Raw genomic sequence first — 22,015 nt, forward strand, 5'->3', positions numbered from 1 at the left:
TGCCCCAGGGAGGGGCAGACTGGCCCCAGCGGCAGCCCAGATAGTCTCAGGCTCCAGCCACCCTGTACCCCTTGTCATCCCTGCTGCAGTTCAAGCAGTTCAGACAGGCATCTGTTTTCCTTTTATTGGTTTGTTTTTGGAGACACTATCTGGCTGTGTAGCCCAGGGTGTATTGGGACTGCTGGGACAGAAGTGTGTCGTCCCCCCCCCCCCCCCCCCCCACACTTGACTCCTTTTCTCTTCTTAGAGTTAACCCTATGGGTGTGCCCACAGGCCCGCCCTCCCCTGCTGTGTGACATTGGAGGTCACTAACTTCTCTGTGCCCTGTCATCCGAGCTTGACCCGGGTGAGAGTGCTGTAGGACAAGCTGTTCTCAGCCTGCCTCCTCATTCGGGGCTGGAGAAGGAATTAGTCCCAGAACCCTAACCCTCCCACGGTTTTCAGGACGCCATGGCCCCAGCAGCGCCGCTGGAACAAAGCCCGCTCCTTCAGGATTCTAAGGCATAGCTCGGTAGGAAAGCTGGTCTGGTGTCCCAAAGAGGAGCACAAGCGCTTGGCAGAGCCCCCTCTAGGGAGAAGGGAGGAAGAGGAGAGGTGGGGGCGGTGGTGGGGGGAGGGAGTGGCAGAGAGGGCAGAAGGCACTGTTTGTCCAGGAGCTGGTGCCGACCAACCCGACCGGCCGTTTGATCTAGCCATGTCTCCTTCAGGTAGGGCGGCTGCTCACCGGTGGCCTTGGGTGCTTCCCTGCACTAGGCACCAGCATCCACTTTCGTTCTCTGGCATGCTCCATGGGGTTGGGGCTGCCTCTTCACCTGGGACCCACTTTAGAGTTACCGTGCCCGTCAGGGTGCAGCCAAGCTCCCCAGACCTCCCTCCTGCTGTTTCTACGTTATGGAAACTGTCTGCGGGTAAGAGGCCTCAGCAGAGGCAGCAGGCAAGCCCCCAGTGCAGGGTGCTCACAGGAATCCTTCAGCCAGGAGCTGGGGTGTGTGTGTGTGTGTGTGTGTGTGTGTGTGTGTGTGAGAGAGAGAGAGAGAGAGAGAGAGAGAGAGAGAGAGAGAGAGAGACAGACAGACAAAGACAGAGAGAGAGACAGAGACACAGAGAGAGACACAGAGAGAGAGACACAGAGAGAGAGACAGAGACAGAGAGAGAGAGACACAATAGACAGACAGAGACACTCTGGGTACCAGGCATGCCAAGCCTTCAGGTTCACACCATGGCTCTCAGGGCTGACAGGGCCTGTACTACAATAGGTGCTGTCCCAGCTCCACGGGAGCCTTGACTTTGGGAGTTTCCATAACAGCCTCCACAGAGACTACAGCTCCCCCCAGTCCACCCCCACCCTCTGAGAGCCACGCTCAAGGCTCTGATGGCAGCGGGTTCACTGAGATATGGACCCTTGTACCCCTTTAAGCCTTTGTCCTAGGTAGGGAGGACACACGGGGTGGCCCTCAGCTGAAAAGACCAGGAAGAACGCGAGGAACAGGGCTACGCTGGGCCATAAAACTGTTCAACTCGCTCTGCCAGCCAGGTGGGCTGCAGCCCCGCCCGCTCTCCCAACCCTGCCCTGTTGGCCCCACAAGACGGGTGTGTCAGAGTGGATGGCTGTTTGGGACCCACTGTCCTGTCCCCAACAAGTTTCTCAGGGTGGCAGGGAGGGGTTTCCCCTGGGATGTCCCCAGTGGGCTGTAAACAAAAGGGAAGGCTCAGGCATGAGGCTCCAGAAACAGTCCCGTCGAGCAGGGTGGTCTCAACACGGGTCAGGTGGCACTTCAGAGGGGCTGTGCCCAGAGAGACAGAGGCCCTGGAAATGTAGGCCCTGAATTTGGAGTGCCACAAGAATGGTGACCAAGACCCTGAGCCAGAGGGTGCCAGTGGGAGCATTCCCTGACCCTCGGCCTGCCCAGGAGTACTGGTAATGAGAATGCATCTGTCCTAAAGCTGTCTGTGCCAACAGGCCTCAGACAGGAAGAGCAGGAAAGGTCAAGGCCGGGCTCAGTTACATAGGAGTATGAGGCCAGCATGAGCTCCATGAAACCCGGTCTCAAAAGACCAAACCCAAACCAAAGGGAGACAGTCATGCCTCAGAGAATGCTCCAGGTGACCCGGAGTGTACCCCGCCTCCCTCCATGGTAAAGTGCTCTGTGGTGTTGTGGTACAGGCTGGCAAGCCTGGGAGACGCAGAGTGACTCCGACCAATGGCTTCACAGCAAGCAGTGTCCGTAGGGAGACTAAGATCCAGCGAGGAGAAGGGCCTTCTCCAGGGTCACACAGACCTCTGGCCCATGCCTGTATTCTCGGATCCTGCCGGCAAAGGTAAGAACGGCCTCGGGGAGCCGAGAGGCAGGTCAGCCATCACCTTCCCCCTCATCCTCGCTGAGACAGCTCTCGGGCACTGCTCTGCCCCTGGAGGCCCGCCTCTCCAAGTACTCTGCTTTCAGCAGTTCCAGCTCCCGAAGCTCAGCCTCCAGCCTCTCCCGGTGGGCTGCCCGCAGCTGCCGCAGCTGCTTCATGGGAAAGGGGTTCATATCATTGAAGGCGATGCCCATGAGCTTCCTGGGAGGAAGATACCGTCAGCCAGTGCAGTGGTTGCTGGTTCTGGGCCTGCCCTGACACCCATCCACTCTGGGATGGTGGCCCTGCCTTCTGGAGCTTACCTTCCAGGGTGAGAGGGTGGGGTGGAAGGGGAGACCATTCCCATCCAGAGCTGAGGCTGGAGGGAGCTAGCTCAGCAGGCACCTGACCCAGTAGGGAAGGGCTGCTCAGGAGAGTTTCCTGCAGGAGGGATAGGGAGCTTAGCTTTGAGGAAATGGACCAGGCCCAAGATGGTGATGGTGGTGGTGGGGGGGGGGGCAGTGGAGGAAGTGGCCAGGATGCTCCAAGTAGGAGAAACCAGAGGCCAAGCCATGTTGGGGTTGGTTGTTCCACAGCCTGGGTGTTGGTGGCAGGGTGAAGGTGGGCTGGAGAGCTTGCGTGCCATACAAGGACACAGATGGACTGAAGACAGAATGGCCCCTGGGACGCCTGAGCTAGGGAAGGGGTGGGTGGTGTGTGTGTGTGTGTGTGTGTGTGTGTGTGTGTGTGTGTGGTGACAGAGAGGTGGGCAGCTCACCGGCTGTCGCAGATGGTCTTGGTGAAGAAACGCAGGTACTGGTAGATCTCCAGGCTGTCCTGCAGACGCAGGATCTCCTCCTCATTGTACTTGAAGACGGCCAGGGCATAGCGGAACACCACCTTAGGGCACAGTGTGGGCTCAGTGGGGTGCAGGAGCCCAGGCAGGGACTGTGCAGGGAGAAGCCCAGAGACTCTGGGAATGTGGAGGGTCCTGGCAGGCTGGTGGGTGTATGTGGTGTGTGTGGGGATAGGCAGGGGCTGGGGGAGAAGGCTAGAAGAACAGGCGGCAGAAGACCCTAGAGGGAGCACAGCCTGAAACATGGCTTTGTGTCTGGTCTCCGAATACCTGACCCCTCTACAAGAAGGCACAAGGAAGCACTGCCCTGCTGGAGGTAAGGGGTTGTTAGTCCCGACCCCCACCAAGGTCTCCTGGCAAGGTAATAAGCAAGGTTTGGAGCAGACCCAGGCTTTAAAGGTGGGGCCACTGTGTCCTCTCATATTGCACAGAACACTTTCTAGTTTAAGAAGCTCTGCTCTCAGACGTCCCAAAGGGCTCTGACAGGTGGCAGGCTTTCCATTCTGTGGGGCCTGGCTGGGCAGCTGGGCCCAGGCATACCCACCTTTGTCCCTTCATACAGGAAGGCGTCCCAGACTCGCAGGAGGATGTCACTGATGAGGGAGTCGGCAAAGACCACGAGGAACCAGTTAAAGGTGATGAGGGAGAGGTCTATGTGGTGCTGCCCCAGGTGCGCCATCAGACGGGGCAGCTTCTCTGAGAGGAGGTCCTGGAGCACCCGCTGGTCCACCTGTAGGACAGCAGAGGCCGGTCACATCTGCTGTCTCCCTCCACGCCTGCTCTTCAGGCCCCATCAGTCTATATGCTCAGAACTGCTTGGCTGGGCCTACTTTGTACCAGGGGCGCTGTGTGTATGTGTGTGTGTGTGTGTGTGTGTGTGTGTGTGTGTGTAGTATGTGTGAGGCAGGTGTAGTGACATCACCATGGCTCCCAACACAGGTGAAATGCCCAGGCAGAGAAACAGGCTTTGGCAGGGGGTCTCTCTATGGGTAAGTTCTTGGCCCCTTCACTCAGCCAATGTCCCTGGCAGTTCGAGGAAATCAGTCTCATGCTCATCTGCACAGAAAACCAGGAGCATCTTGCTGGCTTCTCTGGACCCATACTGGCCTGACCCTTAAGACACTTGGCAGACACTTGGAGTGAGGGCCTGTGACAGATACTGGGGGAGAACAGTGGCATGCCACTTCAGATAGCAGGAATCCCCTTAGAGCAGGACGCTAAAGGCCACTGCTGCTAGGGACCTGGACATGGCTGATGACCCCTAGAGCGGCCCCCTCCTCCCCAGCAGTGTCCTGATCAGTGTCCTCTCCTGCTCCTTCTTGTCTAGAACAGTGACCGCTTCCCCATGCGTGGCTGTCTTGGCTTCAGGACTGCTCTGCTGAGAACTCAGGGTAGCCTTTCTTCCCTTACTCAGAAGCATGGTAGCAGCAGAGGCCATGACCGGTCCAGAGCCCCAGGGGAGTCAAAGAACTGCCTGAGATCCACACCAAGGCAGGGACAGGCCTCTTCCCTCTGCTGGTGACCAGGGACACTAGGTGGGGAGCCCGGCTGCCTATTTTCTCTACTGTTCTGAATGTGGCAAATTCTCCATTACCAAAATAAAGCCGAAAGTCAGCTTGGTGCTGCTTCTCAATGCACTTCCCTTTCAGGGACATTAAGATCCAGAGGTGGGGGCTGGAAAGATGGCTCAGAGGTTAAGAGCACTGACTGCTCCTCCAGAGGTCCTGAGTTCAATTCCCAGCAACCACATGGTGGCTCACAACCATCTTCTGGCCTGCAGTCATACATAATAAATAAATAAATCTTAAAAAAAAAAACCCAGAGGTGAAACATGGCATTTCCCAGCCTGCCTTGCAGCCAGAGGGCAAACCTAAGATACAGTTCTCACCACCAGATTTAAGCAGGAAGTAGAAATGGCGGACTGAAAGGGTCAGCCCCACCCTTGACTGCCCCACCCTTGACTGCTTCTTCTGGCATACACCTCGACCACAGGATTAAGGGCGGGGTGCAGCACTCTGGAAACCTCTGGGTGACAAACTCAAGGATGGCAGAGCTGGGAAGAGCCTGAGCACTGACACATTAGGGACTGGGCACCACTCTTAGGCCCTTCCTCTCTGTGAGGCCGGATGCAGTCCCAGCTGGCTCTCTCTCCTTGCAGCTGCACATGACCCCTGCCACCCAAAGGGCAGCCCAGGAGAAGGGATGGGTGTGAGGCAGGACAGGAGGAGGGGGAGGTGAGGGGGAGGCTGGGTGTGTCAAAGATGAGGTCTACAAGGCAGAAGGCCGCCTCAGCAAGAGTGGGGCGGGGCACTGGGGCACCGGGACAGGACTTTGCAGTTATATAATTTTTAAGGCCACGGTGACCTTATTCCTATTCTAGAATCCTGGGGTTCAGAGTAGTGATATGCGGGAGGTCACACAGCCAATGGGCCGTGAACCCTGCTCTGCCTGATTGAGGGCAGCAACACCCCCCAGGGATATGGCATAACTGCAAGCATGTGCAGGGACGGCGGCCATCACCCCCAGCCCGTTCATCACCTGTCTCACCATCCTGTGGTCTCTCTCAGTTCTTGACTGCTGGATGGCAAGGGACTTCAGTTTCTTTCTCCCCTCCCCAGGAAGCAGCTCTTCCCGGTGGTATGATGTCACCAGTGGACTAACATACCTCCAGTGGGCAGGACCTCACACTCTTACAGGCCCTCAGCTCACTGGGAACCTCTAGGCCTCAGAGAGGTGGAGACCCAGGACCTGCTGGCCTGAAGGAACTCCTCTAGGGATTACCTCAAATGGCTACCATGGAGCCTCCCCGGGAGATGCAGTCAGCTCACCTGAGAGGCTGTCAGTGTCTTGCTGTAGTACTCAGCTGGCAGTATGGTCTCCACAATGGCTACCAGGCACCAGAAAGCACTCTCCTCATCCTCTAGGACCAACAGGGCGATGGCCGCCAGCCTGCAGAAGAGGGAGAGGCCTGGAGTGACCCACAGCAGTTGTGGTACTGCATGGTAGAGGCGGCATCCTGGATCCCAGGGCTGAGCCCTAGCTGACCTAGTGCAACCCCTCTACCAGGCTGGTAGTCATGGCAGCTGGGGTGAGACACTGCTGGGGGAGGATGCCCAGGTTGACTTTCAGAGCGATGTGGACCAGTTCAGAACAGAGGCTCCGAGCCTGGGTTGCCTGGGTACGGATTACGTTTAACTGTTTCCTGGGTGGCCTTGGGTAAACTACTCAGCCTCTCTGAGCCTCAGCCTCCTATAGTCATCAGGACTGGATGAGGACCAATGGTCAGCCCCATAGGCTGTCAACACATCTGGTGTCCAACCCAGTGTGTGGCATGCCGAGAGCTGCCCGGGCCCAGGTGAGAACAGACCTCATGCCCCACTCACTGGCATACCCCTGTGCACCTTCACCCAGTTGAGGTCCCGTTGAGACCGGGGCGGGGCAGACACAAGCCTAGAGCCGAGTGGGGACATCTTCCCAGAGAACGCTCTTCTCTTCCACCTTCCCTGAGGGGCCACATCCAGGGCCAACCCCAGAACACAATCCCCAGCATATCTTCCATGGACCGGTGTAAACAAGGTCCCACATCCCGGGAACACTGCTCATTCCAGCCACTCTTGGAGGCTCACTGTGCTCAGTCTCAGCAAAGCTTCGGGACAGCCTGCAGCCCAAGCCCCCGGGAGACTCTGATGCAGGGGGCTCTTGGGACCATGGGGCCCTTCTGTGCATCACACATGAGGTGCAGCCCCCCTCAGGGCACCTGTAGGGAGAAGGGGGCCTTCACTGAAGGTCATGGGCTCTCAGTGGACTTTAAGAAGCTTTGATTTTTATTTAACTTTTTTTTTTTTTGAGATAGTCTTGATATATAGCCAGGTTGGCCTAGAAAACTTGAAATCCTTCGGCCCTCAGTCTTTGGATGCTGGGGTCACAGGTGTGCAACACCACAGCCTGTATTGCAGAGCCCTTTCAGAGCCAGGTATTTATGCTTCTTGGGGTTCCTCATAGATTGAATTCATGACCTCCATTTTCTTTTGAGGTTCATGACTTTAGAACCAGGGCTGATTCTTACAAGTGTGTGTGTGTGTGTGTGTGTGTGTGTGTGTGTGTGTGTGTATGTGTGTGTGTTCCTCCTTCCCCAGCAATTGGAAAGGAACTGTTCCCTGCTCTGGCTTACATGTTTATACAAACCCTCCTGAGTCTGAGCCGAGTGCAAAAGAGAAAAACAGCAGCAGGTCTCCTGGGACAAAGGAAGCTCTGCCCTCTCTGAGCTGGGGGAGGGCACCTGCAGAGGTCATTGAGTTCAAGAACAGAAAGTATCCTGTGTATCAACTACCACTCTATCAATGCCCAGGGCAGACATATGTAATTAATCACGGAACTTTTTGCTATGGAGCCTGGATACTATGCCAGCAATTCCTTCAAACGGGTCTCTAGGCCATTCTTCTTCCCGTGGGTCACCTCTGATCAAGGCAAACTCCTTACCACACAGATGGGGCAATTGGAACTTAGAAGGCAAAAGTGGCCATCACTCAAGAGCCTATTGGCAGAGGGGACAGAATCCAGGACACAAAGTCCAGCCTGCTGCTGTCTACCCTAGCTCACCTACTCCCTCAAAGCCCAAGAACGTCCTCAGATCAGGAACTGCTGTCAGTATTGGTTTAGACTTCCGCATACATAAGGCCAGTTACCGGAGACTAGTCCCCTAGGGCTCGCCACTGCTCAGGGGCTACCAACAGAGCAGGCCTGCAAAGGCGTGGGCAGATGGTGAAGAAGAACTACATCCAACACACTCCAATTATTTTCATGGGGAAATGGATTTCAAGCGCTTGTTCTAAGTTGGCGTTCGACATCTTCACATTATCTGTGACCTCAGGAACAAGCTGGATTTTGTTGCCCTAAGTGAAGACTGTTTAGTCTGACACAATGCATGCAGTTCTTAGATTGACCGCTAGATGGTGACAGACAGCCATAAGGGGCTTGCAGCTGCAAAACACACCTCTCTTGAGATCCAGGCAGGCGCCAGTACACTAGCTTTCTATTTAAAGCAATGGCATAAATATTTGCGTGATACCAATCATGTGTGCTTGTGTATCAATTTAAATAAAGGCAGCACAGAGAGATGCACTGAAACCCACCTGCCCTTTTCCTCTTGTCCTCCTGTGCTGACTTGCTTTTTACACAGGGCATTCTGTCCCTGTGGCTAACTTTAACTTCAAGGCCCTCCTACTATGAGACCAACTTCCGAAGTCCAGAGCCCCAGTGTGGTTAAGTCCCCCTGGTCTCCAAAAAGGACACACGGATCAGGAAGGCTTTGGCGTGGCCCAGCATCCTCTCTGGCCCAGCTCCCACTTAAGAGGGTAGGTTGTATGAAGGACTGAGTATGGGGGCAATCCAGGGACAGGGGCTGTAGAGCTGCCATGCATGGCATGCATGGTGAAATTCTGGACAGCTTCCTCAACATCTCAGGTCTCAGCTAGAAAATAGGGTGCTCATTCCCATCTGCAGGGTCACAGATAAAACCTATCACTCGCTTAATTCCAGAGCTTCTGGTCCCTCACAGCCTTCCCTCCTAACCTCCAGTTTTTGGAGGGTGCTGGGGATTGAACTCAGGGCCTTGCACATGCTAGGCAACCATTCTATCATTGAGCTATATCCTCAGGCATCCCCCGCAACCCCCAGACAAAGTACTCACTAAATCATGCAGGCTGTCCTTGAACTCAACAATAGTCCAGACAGGCCTTGAACTTGTGATTTTCCTGCTTCAGCCTCTGGAGTAACTAAGATTATAGGTCTCTGACACCAGACCCATTTTCTTAACTCCTCCTCCTTTTATTTTTGGTCAAGAATTCATTAGCATTCACTGTTTTACTTGTTTAGATATTTTTATGGACATCTGTGTGTGTACTTATATGGGTTTATGCTCAGCACATTTATGTGCCTGTATCCATGAAGGCCAGAAGAGGGCATCAGATCCCCTGGAGTTATGGGTGGTTGGGAACCACCATGTGGGTGTTGGGAACCAAATCCTAGTCCTCTGGAGGAGCAGCAGGTGCTCTTAACTACCAAACTATCAATGCTGGCTAGTATTTTTATCAACTTGACACAGGCTAGTTATTTGGAAAGGGAATCCCAAATGAGAAAATACCTCCATAAGACTGGCCTACAGGCAAGCCTGTGGGACATTTTCATGATTAAATTTCTTAATTATTAGTGTTTGGTGTGGGAGGGCCTAGTCTACTGTGGGTGGGGCTACCCCTGGGCAGGTAGTCCTGAGTGCTCTAAGAAAGCAGACAGAGCAAGCCATGGGATCAAGCCAGTAACTGGTGTTTCTCCATGGTCTCTCTATCAGTTCCTGCCAACTTCCCTGATGATGACTACAAGCAGTAAACTGAAATAACCCTCTTATCTCAAGCTGCATTTGGTCATGGTGGTTTATCACAAGAGAAACACTAAGTAGACACCATCTCTCTAGGCCCTCCTAACCTTTTTAAAATTAATTTATTTGGGCGTGTATATATATGTGTGCTGGGCTTGTGCTGAATGGGGTCAGAAGACCACTTGTGGGAGTTGATTCGGCCCCTCTGCCAGGTGTGTTCCACCCTGGGGCTCAGCTCATCAAGCATGGCAGCCAGCCTCCTCATCTTCTGGGAGATCTTGCCGTCCCTTCACAGCTATTCCTAAAGAACCTTCACGTGCCCTTCTGGAGCCTAACGCATCTAGAAAGAGTCTCAGTCTTGCTGGGCTGGGACTGAGTGGGCAGGCTGCTGTCTATGGTCATCATCTGTCCCTGGCAGAGCAACAATCCAGCCTGACAGTCTTGCTGAGGGCTGGGGACTGAGCTGCATGGCTGCTGGGAGTTTAACTCACAAATCCCAGGGATTACATACACATGCTCAATTTCACTCACATTTAGATCAGAGATAGGAATACAGAAAATCTCCGCCCTTGGGACTCACTGAAATCCAAGTGAGGACATTCGGAGCCTGATTCTGTGCTAAATAAATGTCACACATCACCTCTTCTGAAGGGAGAGTAGACAGCTTATGTAAATCTAGCACGAGGCTATGTGTGCTGGAACTAAATTGAGTCAAACTTGCTTTGGGAAATGTATGAGACTATGCAATTTCTATGGCAATAACCAGGGTCCTCATGAGAGCCCCCAGTGGTGGAGGAGACAGCCACTTCTACTAACTGAGTGGTCCCCTCCTCAAGCCGATCTCTCTCTGATCACCTCTCCCTCTGCTGTTGACTGGAGCCAAGCAGACAGTAATCCAGGCTGGACCACTCACGCTCCACTTTTAGAATTTCAAGCCTGGCTATGAGGGATTAAGGCTATGTGGGAAGGGAGGGGCGAGGTAGGGAGGCTCCAGGGCTGAGGTCTCAACTTAGGCAGCCTTGATGGAGCCAACATGTCCAAAGAATGAGTGGCAGAGACTGCCCCATCGAGAGGCGGATGACGAACGAGGTGAAGAGGGAGAAGCCGGAGCCTGTGTGGTTGCAGAGGGGTGGGGAGCAGTCCCAAGGGGAAGAGACGCACAGGAAGAATGCAGGCAGGCAAGCTGTGACCTCTGCCCCTCAAGCCTGCTTTCTTTCTTCACCATTTACAAACTCCTGTTCCACATGTAAACCAGGGCTGGGGACGAGGACCTGAACCCTAGCCCGGCTCAGCCATGAACGGGCCCTCTCTTTGCCTGTCAGGGGAGAAGGATAAGGCCCTGGGCTTTGAGCTGCAAGACAGTGCAGGGAAGAGAAGGCTGTGTCACGTGCTGTGCTTCCTACCTGTTCAGGCCTTGGCAGTAGCCGATGGTGGGGTTTTGCCAGGAGAAGGCCAGGAGCACTCTACGGAGCCTGTCGGGGAAGCTGGAGGTGGGGCAGGTGAAATGCTTGTTGGTGGGGAAGGTCCGGTTGAGGTCCAGCTCGATCTGGTGGGCGGCAGGGTGCTCACATGCCTGGCCCCGGGCCAGGAGCTCCTGGTAGCAGCCTGGAGAGTGCAGGTGCTGGACACGGCGGTGGACCAGCCACCTCCAGACACGTGGACGGTGCTCCCGGGGCACACCCGCCCGCAGCAGCTGCTTGAGCTCCGCTGAGGGCATGAGCTCCGTCAGGGCAGCCCAGCGCTCCTGTAGTGGCCGCTCCACAGCCTCGAGGGCCAGCAGATGGTGGGAACGCACCTCCAAGGCCTGGATCTTGGCTAGTAGTTTCAGGTCTTCCACCTCATAGTCCGGCACCGTCAGGAAGCCATACTCATCATACTCACTGCTGGCAAAAAGGCCACATCAGCACGGCTCTCCCTACATGGGCTTCCACCCTGGGTGCATTGAGATCACGCCAGGGCCCAGCCTCAGTTTAGCTGCTCTGCTTCCTGAAGATGAGGAAGATCCCTTTGGTAAACTAGAAGGGCCCATATGCAGCCCAGGAGACATGCACTTAGGGACTGCAATTCACTGTGTGCCCTGTGTGTGCCATCTGGGTCATCCCCAGGGAGCCCGTGAGGCAGGGCTCTTTGTCCGTACACGGGGGCTGAATATGGGGTGCAGGAAGGTAAGGTACCTTGCTTAGGGGCACACAGTACAACAGGCAGACTCCTGCCCGTGATCTCCAGAGCCCATACCACACAGCTTCCCCCTTTTCCTGTGCTCAGCAAGGGTTTAGCGGGAGGAGACAGCTTGGGTAGTGATGGATGTGGTGACTGGGTGATCTGTGTGCCTCCACAGAGCCCCCTCTCCCCCCCGCCAGCTGCCACCACAAACTATGTGCCTGAGCCTGGGGAATCCACAGCTATGTAGTGCTGGCATATGTGGCTGCCAGCGGCAGCAGCCACGGTGATCACCGTGCCCACAGCCCTTCCCCGGCTGCCCACTGGGTTCACCTGATGGGGCTCAGCTCCATGCTGTCCGAGGCCTCTCCTTCCCACTGCAGTGCCTCCTGGACCAGCTGCCGCAGCAGCTCAGGAAAGTCACCAGCCTCGGCCCCCACTGCCTCCTGTAGCCTCCGCAGCCCGGCCAGGTACTTGCTTTCGACTTGGCAGTTCCTGGCTTGGAGGTAGGCGCACTGCAGGAGAGGAACAGCTGGTCAGGCTTCTGGACCGCTCAGGCTGCCAAAGCCCCTGATCAGCTTCAAACCCTCCCAACTCAGCTCTCCCTGCCCGCCCCCTCCTGGAGCTGCAGAGAGAGAAGGGCAAGGGAAGTAGCAGAGACCAGGATCGAGGAGGGAGCTGGGTTTAAAATTAGGGGGAAGAGAAGCGAGGGGCAGACACAGCAGGGCTCATGTAAGGCGTGGAATCCCATCCTGGTTCAGACAAGCCGTGTGGCCTGTGACAAGACAGCTAACGTGCCGGTTCACCCCATACTTCAGTCTTCAACTGTGGACCAGGGGTGACACAGGGTCTCCTCAGGATTCTGGCACGGAGCAGCGAGCCCTGTTTAAAGCCCTGCCAGGCACTGGACACAGAGACGGCTCCCTGCAGGTGGCGGCTGGCAGGATACTGCCCTGGCACCCCCTGTTGCCCGTACTTTGTACTTTCCTCCCTTGGGCTTTTGGGCACCCTCTTCCTCAGCCTAGGGTGTGCCCCTGCACCCCCACCCCTACCTCCACTTCAGTACACAGGTCAGATGGTTTTGGGTGAGTCGGGTGGGCTCTCTGGGCCTTGCTTTTTGTCTCTGTGAGATGGGGGTGGTGGAATTTTGCCTTGAGGAGTTTGCTGAGACTGCAAACACTATAGTCCTGCCCAGGCACCACTTGCATGTGTCCACGGACACTTCAATCCAACCCTACCTTGGCCTTCCCCTCCTGTCTCTCCTGCCCACCTCCTTCTTCTCATAGAGAGTTTCCCCTGTCTTGACCTCAGCACTGCAGGGATTTCTGGTACAGACTCCCAACTGCCAAGTCTACCTTCTGCAAAGCAGCCACAGGAGTGAGGGGCTGGAGGGGACCAGGGAAGTGGAGCGGGGAAGGCAGGGGACAGGGAGGGGTCAGACCACAGATGTGCCCCTGGTACCTTGGTCAGCAGGACCTTCTCCTTCTCTGCCACCTTCCTCCATATCTTGGTGACCTGGTGGATCTCGGAGTTGAGGAAGCGGTTCTGGGTCCGATACGCTTCCATATCATCCTGGAAAAGGGCAAGGTGATCAGCAGCAGTACCACAGACACACTGCTCTGGAGAAGTCATCCTCAAAGGAGCTGCCAAAGCTTCCTACCTTGGGAAATCCCCAAAACTACAGAGAAAGTGAGTCTGAGAGACTTCTTCAGCTCAATGAAGGGAGAGCCCTAGGCCATCTCGGAACCATTTGGACCCTGTGTTTTCTCGTCTGTGAAAGGACGTCTGTGAATCCCCCCTCAGCAGCTGGGGCAGTACATGGCTAACAGGCAACACCAAGTAAGTGACAGACCCAGCAAAGCACGCAGGCCTGTGTCTCCATATTCATGTTGTTTTGTTTAGTTCAGACAAGGTCTTAGGTAGCCCAGGCTGGTTCCAACTCCCTAAGTAGCTTTGGTTGACCTTGAATTCCTCCACTTCCTGCCCCCACCTCTCAAACTCTAGGATAAGACACCACCCCTATATTGCTTTGGTTGTTTTTAGGTCAGTACACAGGCCAGGTATTTGCAGCTGTGTGTGGACTGCTTTTTGTCAAGTATCACTTTGTAAACATGACTGTGTTGTGCTCAAGGGTGTTATTTGTTTGACTACTTTTGACACTAGGACTCAACCCCAGCCTGCTTGGCATCTGAGGATGGGCTCTGCACGGGGCCACACACTTCCAGACCTTTCTTTTTCTTTTTTTCTATTTTCCTTCCTGGTTTTGTTTGTTTGAACAAGGCCTCATATATCCCAGGCTGGTTTCAAATTTGCTACATTGCTAAAGATGGCTTTGAACTCCAGACCCTCCTGCCTCTGTCTCCCAAGTGCTAGGACTACAGGCTGTGCAGAGTGGATGAGGTCCTGACTCTACTGTGGCCATGGCCATGGCAAGGACACCGATGTCTAGACCCATGGGAGTCCGAGCACACTGGCCCATCCCATCCCAGCTTTTGTCTGCATCTGTCATTTCTTCATTCCCTTGTTTTCCTTGTCAGGTCAGTCCCAAAGCTATGCAGGTCTTGGCAATATGCATATACCACCATACCTGGTCCCTCTTTGTTTTTTGTTTGTTTGAGAAGATCCCCTTATGTATCCCAGGCTGCTCTCTAACTCATCAGCCTCCTGCTTCAGCCTCTAGAACAGCTAGGACACACAGGTATGTGCAACCGTGCCAAGTTCCAACAGTTATTATTATTATTATTTACTGACTGATGGCTATTCTATTGGGAAATTTCCTATAGCTGACTTAGTCCTTGTTCTTTTGCTGTTTTTAAATGTGAGCCCTGTGCGTATGAAGCTACAGTGATAAACAGCTACGAGCCTTGAGATTGCCCCTCACAGTCCAGCACAGGGAGCGATAGCTTGCTGCCTGGACAGATGAGAAGCTGGCCAAGCCAGCAGGAGCCATTCAGAGCTACAGCCGTGGCTCACAATCTTTATTCTACTGAGAAGAATATTCCAGAAGTCATTCAAGCACACTCACATCCCCTGAGAAATGAAGCCTTCCCTTTCCTGTTGGAGAGAAGTCCTAGGCTATAGGCTCGGAAAGTGTTTCCATTAGTCACTGTGTGTATGTGAGGTAGATAAGATGGCTGCCACAGCCCACCTGCTCCTGCAGTCTGTGGGGAGCCTTGCTGCAGCTGATCATGGGACTCTTCCCCAGCACCTGGGGAAGCCGCAAGCATCCAGGTGAGAGAATAAAGTGTCTGTCAGTCCCCCAGTTCCCCTGTGTGCCATCTGTGGGTGACGAGTGTTAAAGTAGCATTATTCCCATTTTACAGATGAGGAAACAAGGATCTAGAAGGCGAACCCCTCAATGATACCGCTGGGGTAGAAGAGCAAGGATCCCAACCTGGGAGTGTTCAGCCCACAGCAGGTGCTCAGCAAACTGACTGCCCAGAGCACACCCACTCCTGCATCTTGCTCACACCCCTTCCTTACCCAGGCTCAGCACAGGCACCCTCAGACTTTGAGAATATGGATTTGTCATATAGGGTGCCCATTTCTGGGTCAAAGGGAAGCTAAGCAGTGCCCAGAGAGGGAGGTGGGTGTGAGCATAGTGGGCAAGAATGGCCGCTGGGCAGCCACCAATCAGACTGGTGCCCTACCTTGGGTGCGCGCCTTGGCTCAGAACTGTAGGGAAGAAAAAGAGAGACCTCAGAGGAGAAAAGAGCCACACAAAGTCACAAGCAAAGCAAGAGGAAAACATGTAGAAGGGGCCCAGAAGGAGAGCCTGCTGCAGCCTGTGCAGGATTAGACATCTCAGGTTCTCATGGCAATGCTCCTGTAGGGGGAGCTGAGTCTACCATGACCCTGCTGCCCATGCTGTAGAACCAGGACCAGGATCCCCACCCCCACCCCACCCCACTGTACTTGCTGGCAGTGCTTCTGCACAGTTAGGTCCTCAGTCTTCCCATCTCTGAATCCCTCAGCCCTAGACAGGACTTTATGTAATCCAGGCTGGCCTCAAACTCTCTGCTGAGAATGGCCCTGAATTCCTAACCTTCCCGCCTCCTAGTTCTGGGGTTACGAGCTTAGTATTAGCAAATACCCCTCCACCCCAGCTCTGAAATTCAAGAGATCAGTGACACTACTCTTGAAATGACAGGATAAGAGGGCCTTTCCCTAAGGCTGGGTGCCTGTCTCGGGCAAGCAGGAAATGTGAGCACTCTCTGCTCACATATGATGAGGAGGGCCATTGATGGGCCTTCTAAGAGCTACGAACTAAGACACACCTAGTCCATGCAGCTCTGTCAGGCCACAGGATGGGCTCAGAAGCATGATCTAGAAGCATAAAACCCCACGGCGGCCAGTCTCCTCACACCTCACTAGACAAATGATGTTTCCACAGGCGTGAGCGAAGAACACTCTGGCTCCCGGGGGCAGCTCTTGCACTCCAGAACTGTCCAGCTGATCTATGTCTCAGCCCCGTGCTGCTCTGTTGGGACTAGAAGAGTGGACACCTGACGAGGAAGGAGGTAAGGAGGCCCCCGGCACGTAGGACAACAAGAAGTGCTCCCTCCACCGCATGCATGGCCAGAGGCTTTCTAGCGGCCTCAGCAGCTCTTCTTCACTCTGCTGTATTCCTACAGAGTTGTTGGCTTCAGGCTAACAGCGGTCCTGTACCTGCTAGTTCTGGCTGGCTGGGATGGGAGTATGGATCTCAAGTCCTCTCCATCCTTGTCAGGACTCTTCAGCCTCTGGAATACTTAGGCCACTTCCGAGAGAGAGAGAGAGAGAGAGAGAGAGAGAGAGAGAGAGAGAGAGAGAGAGAACGAGAACTTGTCCAAAGTCCAAAGGCACTCAGCTAGCAAGGCGACTCAACACCAGGGCTAGCTCATTTCACAGGGTGAGCAGTGGCCACGCTTCACTCACCAATGCTGGTCTCTCTCCCTCCCACCACCCAGCCGTTCTGGGGTTCGAGTTGTGCAAGAACATGGGAGGCCATGAGAAGCAGTGTTTGGGACCAGACTGGCCCTGGTTCTGTGTGCTGTCCCTAGGGACAGAGAGGGTCAAGAGCACCTATCCTCAGCCTCAGGAATGCTGGTGCTCTGGCAGCCCGTCACAGCCTTCAGAGCAGCCTGTGTCCACAGCAGGTATCACACCACAAATGATATTCCTAAGCGTCACAGGTGGTCCCTGTGAGTTGGGGTGGCTTGACAAGAGAGATGAAAACAGAGAACAGAAGCAGGGCGAGGCACGGAAGGCGGTACAGAGAGGCTGGGAGGTGTGGGCAGGTAGACCAGTCATCATACACAAGCTCTAGCCTAGTCTTGTTCCCACCCCTGTGCCAGCTGCCGGGCAAGCATCTCTGCTCCTGGCCTCACAGGCAAGCATCTCTGCTCCTGGCCTCACAGGCAAGCATCTCTGCTCCTGGCCTCACAGGCAAGCATCTCTGCTCCTGGCCTCACAGGCAAGCATCTCTGCTCCTGGCCTCACAGGCAAGCATCTCTGCTCCTGGCCTCACAGGCAAGCATCTCTGCTCCTGGCCTCACAGGCAAGCATCTCTGCTCCTGGCCTCACAGGCAAGCATCTCTGCTCCTGGCCTCACAGGCAAGCATCTCTGCTCCTGGCCTCACAGGCAAGCATCTCTGCTCCTGGCCTCAGCACCTGAAGCTGCAAAAGTAGGACCTGCCAGCCACTGCCTTGCAGGGCTGGTACAGGCCACAGTGAGCTGATACAGCAAACACTGGAGACAGTCCTGGCATGTGGAGAGCCCTCAGTGGTGATTACTGCCCTTGCCTGGGGTCAGCCATAGCCAGCTCTGGTCGGTTGTTCTACATGTGAGACCGCACTGAGGGGCAGCCTCGGCACCTTGGGGATCCTGGGCAGCAGAATCGCACTGAAGGAGGCTGTGTAAACCAGGCCCCAGACTGGGCTCTTTCACCTCTAAATTGATAAGCTGGGAACCTGTTCACTTTTCAGAGGCCCTGCACAGCATGAAAAGTCAAATGGCACTGGGCCTTCAAAAAGGGAAGGAGGGAAGAGAAATTCTCTTCTTGTTACCTAGTTCTGGTTTGGATGGTCCAGAATGAGGGGGGACTTCTACCCCAACTAGAAAGCTACTCATGGCCCCCAGAGGCCAGGACAGCAGGCTGGGCGGAGAGAGGTGCCTACCTTCAGGTGCTCCATTCTCTCCTGCTGGCTCAGGAAGTCACCATTGGCAGCACTGGCAGGCTGGTCTGGCTGTTCGAGGTCTTGGGTGAGCTTCTGGGAGAGCTTGCAGATGACCTGCTGCTTGGCCTGGTTCTTATCCATGAGTAGCTGCACATGCTGCTGAAGCGCCTGCACCTGTTGTTCCAGCAGGCCGGCCTCATGCACCAGGCGCTCTCGCTCCTGCTCTAGATTCTCCACCCGCTGGTTCAGCTCTGCGATCTGCCGCACCTTGTGGCGGACCAGCTCCAGCCGATCCTTGTCTTCAGCGGCTGCCAGGTACGCACTGGATGCTCGCTTCTCTTGCTGGGCAGCCTCCAGAGCCTTGTGTAGGATCACCACCAGCTCCTGCATGGGAACGGAGCAGCCATGAGTGCCGGGAAGCCCTGGTAGGCACATACTATCCCAGACCTCCAAACTCTGCGGTGCCCAGCAACTCCCCTGGACATCTTATTCCAGCACTCCTTTCTGCTTCCTTGGTCCAACAAGAATGGTAGCTGAGCACAGGCTATCTGGTTAAAAAACAAACAAACAAACAAAACAAACAACACAAAATACATCCCAGCAAGTTCTGCCTTAACATGGATGAGCAGCAGATGTGGTTACCCCTGAGAAACCACTGGAAACATGCTCCATGGGTCCTGCTCCCTTTCCTTCTGGCTGGGAAGTGAGTGGAAGAGAACAGTCCCCAGCCCCCAAAGCCGAAGTTCATGCTGAGCTGCCCACCTTCACCAGCCCGGGCTTACTTATTGTCATCTGGGTTCTTCAGTGCAAGAGAACAAAAGAAATTCTGAACTTGCTTTAGGCTATAGCGTTCTGAGGCTTCTCTGTTAGGAGCTGAACCCACACTCTGACTTATCCATGTCTATTTAAGAGAAGAGCAGTGGGGCGGCGGTGGCGCACACCTTTAATCCCAGCACTCAGGAAGCAGAGCCAGGTGGATCTCTGTGAGTTTGAGGCCAGCCTGGTCTACAGAGCAAGATCCAGAACAGGCACCAAAACTGCACAAAGAAACCCTCAAAAAACAAAAACAAAACAAAACAAACAAACAAAAAATAAAACAAAACAAACAAAAAAAACCACACACACACACACACACACACACACACACACACACACACACACACAAAACACCAAACTGAAGTCCAGGAAAGGGGAGTTCAATCCTAAAGCATCCAGACCCCAAAGCCTGAACTTAGCACCGAAATGGGCCGCAGGTGTGTGGCACGCACGTGTGACTCTTGTCTTTCACTCTCTCTTGCCTCCACATATTTCTAAAGACTGTGACATTCCTCTTGCCCTGGTAGTTTAAGCCTCAGGATCCTCAAGATGGCGTCTGTGGCGGTTCATCTTGACTGTCAACTTGATGGGCTTTAGAATCACCATGGAAACACACATGGGCGTGTCCGTGAACCAGTTTCTAGAGTAGAGGTTGACTGAGGTGGGAGACCCACTTTAAATGTGGGTGGCACCCTGCCATGGGCTGGAGTTCTGGGCTGAATACAAAGGAGGAAAGGGGTAAGGGGGCTGAGCACCTCATTCCCCTCCCACTAAGTGCAGATGCAATGTGATGAGCTGCCTGGGTCCTACCCAGGACTTCTCTGCAGGGATGGAATGTAACTCTGAACTGTGCCTCATAGTTACATCATAACCCTTCTCTTTTGAAGGTGCTTTTGTCAAGTTTTGTTACAGCCACTGGAAAAACAATAATGAATACAGTATCCAGACAGCCGCTGGAGGACACTCACCAAGCAAACCCCATCTCTTTGTGGCTAGGCTTCAGCCCAGCAATGATACAGTGCCTGCAAGGCCAGTACAGGAAATAAGTGCTAGATGATCAGAAACAGCACTGGCCTTCCGTCCTCTGACCCCAGGTCTGCGGTGCCTCACTGGGACAGAGTACTCTAACCTCCCCAGGACCCAGGCTTGCGGAGCCCAAAATGGGGAAATGAACTGATCCAGGCCAGGCAGCCCAGGTGTGGGGAAGCCCACAGGTCGCTGTCCTAACCCTGCTAGTGCACTTGGAACACACGATGCCTTAGTGATATCTCAACTGCGCCCAAGCTGCAGCATTCCAGTAAGTGAATCAGCTGGGTGGGATTCATTACTAAGCACGGTTTCATCTGGGAGAACTGCCAAAGACCATGACTGAGCAGTTGATAAGACCACCTTGGGTCTACTGACAATCTCTTCTCCAGCTCTCAATTGTGTTTGTGACAGGGCTTCACTATCACCTTAGGCTGGCCTCGAACTCATGAGCCTCTTGCCTCAGGCTTCCAAATTCAAAAACTAGCCCCACACCGCCATGCCAGGTGCTGCAGCCCAGAAAGGGATAGGTTACAGTTCCCACCTCCAAGGGCTGCAAAGACTGAGAAATAAAGACGGACCACTGTAGTGGGACGGTTTGCTGGGAGGGGGGGGGCAAAGGGGTTTGGTGGGGGCACGGTGGCTTCTGCCTGGGGTGGAGGTGAGGAAGGAAGAGGCCCTTACACTCAACAACATGGCAAAGCAATTCAAACAGAGTCCTGAGGAATGAAGAGGATCAGAGAGGGTCAACAGCACACGGGAGATTAGGGCAGGGAAGCCTTTCCAGGCTAGGTGCCCAAAGAAAGCTCAAAAGACGGCCCAAGCAAAGGCCCAGGGAACAGAAAGGGGAGATTCAGAGCCTCGGGAGCCCTTGAGTGTGGGCAGAGATGGGGTGGGGACATGACTGCACACCAGACCACTATGTCTGGAATGTCCCAGAACGGAGCAACAGCTTCCTGGGGCTCTAGTGAGAGATTAACATTCCTGTGGTTCCAGGGTCTAGCTGAGACCTGGATGGCCCTGCATCACTGATGGGTGAAACAGGCACAGATGCCATCCATGGCTGAGTCTCGCTCTGGACCAGAAGCAGGTAAGCATCTTCTCCTGCTTCAGAGGGTCTGGAAGCTGGCTCTCACAGCCCATGAGTAGTCCGTGTCCTTCACTCAGTTCTCAGCATCTCCAATCAGGCTTCCAGCCTGGAGCCCCAACCACTACCCTACTCCTCCATCTCTACACCAGAAATCATGCTTGGGAGAAAGGAGCCTGAGAAAAGGAAGCAGCCTCACAGGAAGCTCATCAATATGGGAAATCTGGAGGCCAGAGAGACCCCGTGGACCTCCTGCCCAGACACCATGCTGTCACATAGACTAAAGCCCCAGAAAAAGCTCAGACTAAAGAGGGCAGGGGGCTCCAAGTCCAAGCTCAGGAGCCCTGGCTTCTCCATGCCCCAGCACACAGATTCTGGAGCAGAATGCTTCTTTTCAGTTCTCTTTGAAGTGCAAAAAGCCCATAAACATAGCAATATCAGTCAAGATAGCCAAGAACCAAGGGGTGGTAGTGCACACCTGCAATGCCAGCTTTTAGGAGGTGGAGGCAGGAGGATCAGAGATTTGAGGCCAGCTACAGTGAGACCTTGTTACAACAACCCAACCAATAGGTGTATCACCAGTGAAAGAGTAAGTAAACAAAATGTGTTGTATACATGCAAAGGAATACTATTCAGCCTTAAAAAGAAGGAACTTGCCCGGCGGTGATGGTGCACGCCTTTAATCCCAGCACTCAGGAGGCAGAGCCTGCTAGATCTCTGTGAGTTCAAGGCCAGCTGGTCTACAAAGCGAGATCCAGGATAGGCTTACAGAGAAACCCTGTCTCAAAAAAAAAAAAACAAAAACCAACAACAACAAAAAAAACTTTGATTATTATAGGGATGTTTTATTAATTTAAAAAGCTTTTTAAAATTTTAATGTTTAGTAGCTGGGTGGTGGTGGTGGCACATATCTTTAATCCCAGCACTTGGGAGGCAGAGATAGGCAGATGTCTGTGAGTTTGAGATGTCTGTGAGTTTGAGACCAGCCTCAAATTATAGAGTGAGTTCTAGGACAGCCAGAACTGCTACACAGAGAAACCCTGTCTCAAAAGACAAAAGGAAAATCTAATGTTTAGCTATTATTTGTGTATGTGTATATGTGTATGCCCATGTGTGTGCCCCTTCGTGGATGGGAGTTGGTTCTCACCTTCCTCCAGTTCCTGGGATTGAACTCAGGTCATTAGGCTTGGTGGCAAGTGCC

The 22,015-nt window shown here is 54.1% G+C and overlaps 1 protein-coding gene across 3 annotated transcripts in view; it reads right to left on the minus strand.

Annotated features, from left to right (window-relative positions):
* Positions 1–1,155: 1,155 nt before the first annotated feature.
* Positions 1,156–22,015, minus strand: part of Tbc1d2 (TBC1 domain family member 2) — a 47,465-nt gene continuing 26,605 nt past the window's right edge. Inside the window, exons 1-9 of one of the 3 annotated variants that reach the window (XM_036177242.1) lie at positions 16,004–16,452; positions 15,377–15,401; positions 13,188–13,298; positions 12,060–12,241; positions 10,970–11,446; positions 6,022–6,142; positions 3,738–3,923; positions 3,116–3,237; positions 1,156–2,559 (exon numbers count right to left, since the gene is read on the minus strand). In XM_036177242.1, coding sequence (XP_036033135.1) covers positions 2,352–2,559; positions 3,116–3,237; positions 3,738–3,923; positions 6,022–6,142; positions 10,970–11,446; positions 12,060–12,241; positions 13,188–13,298; positions 15,377–15,401; positions 16,004–16,062 — 1,491 coding nt within the window. In that variant the 5' untranslated portion in view covers positions 16,063–16,452 and the 3' untranslated portion in view covers positions 1,156–2,351. Of the gene's footprint in view, positions 2,560–3,115; positions 3,238–3,737; positions 3,924–6,021; positions 6,143–10,969; positions 11,447–12,059; positions 12,242–13,187; positions 13,299–15,376; positions 15,402–16,003; positions 16,453–17,885; positions 18,270–22,015 lie in introns of those variants that run through there. The other 2 variants (XM_036177243.1, XM_036177241.1) reach the window with 2 other exon arrangements.

The sequence above is a fragment of the Onychomys torridus genome, chromosome 2 (genome assembly GCF_903995425.1).
Source record: "Onychomys torridus chromosome 2, mOncTor1.1, whole genome shotgun sequence".
Classification (NCBI taxonomy): domain Eukaryota; kingdom Metazoa; phylum Chordata; class Mammalia; order Rodentia; family Cricetidae; genus Onychomys; species Onychomys torridus.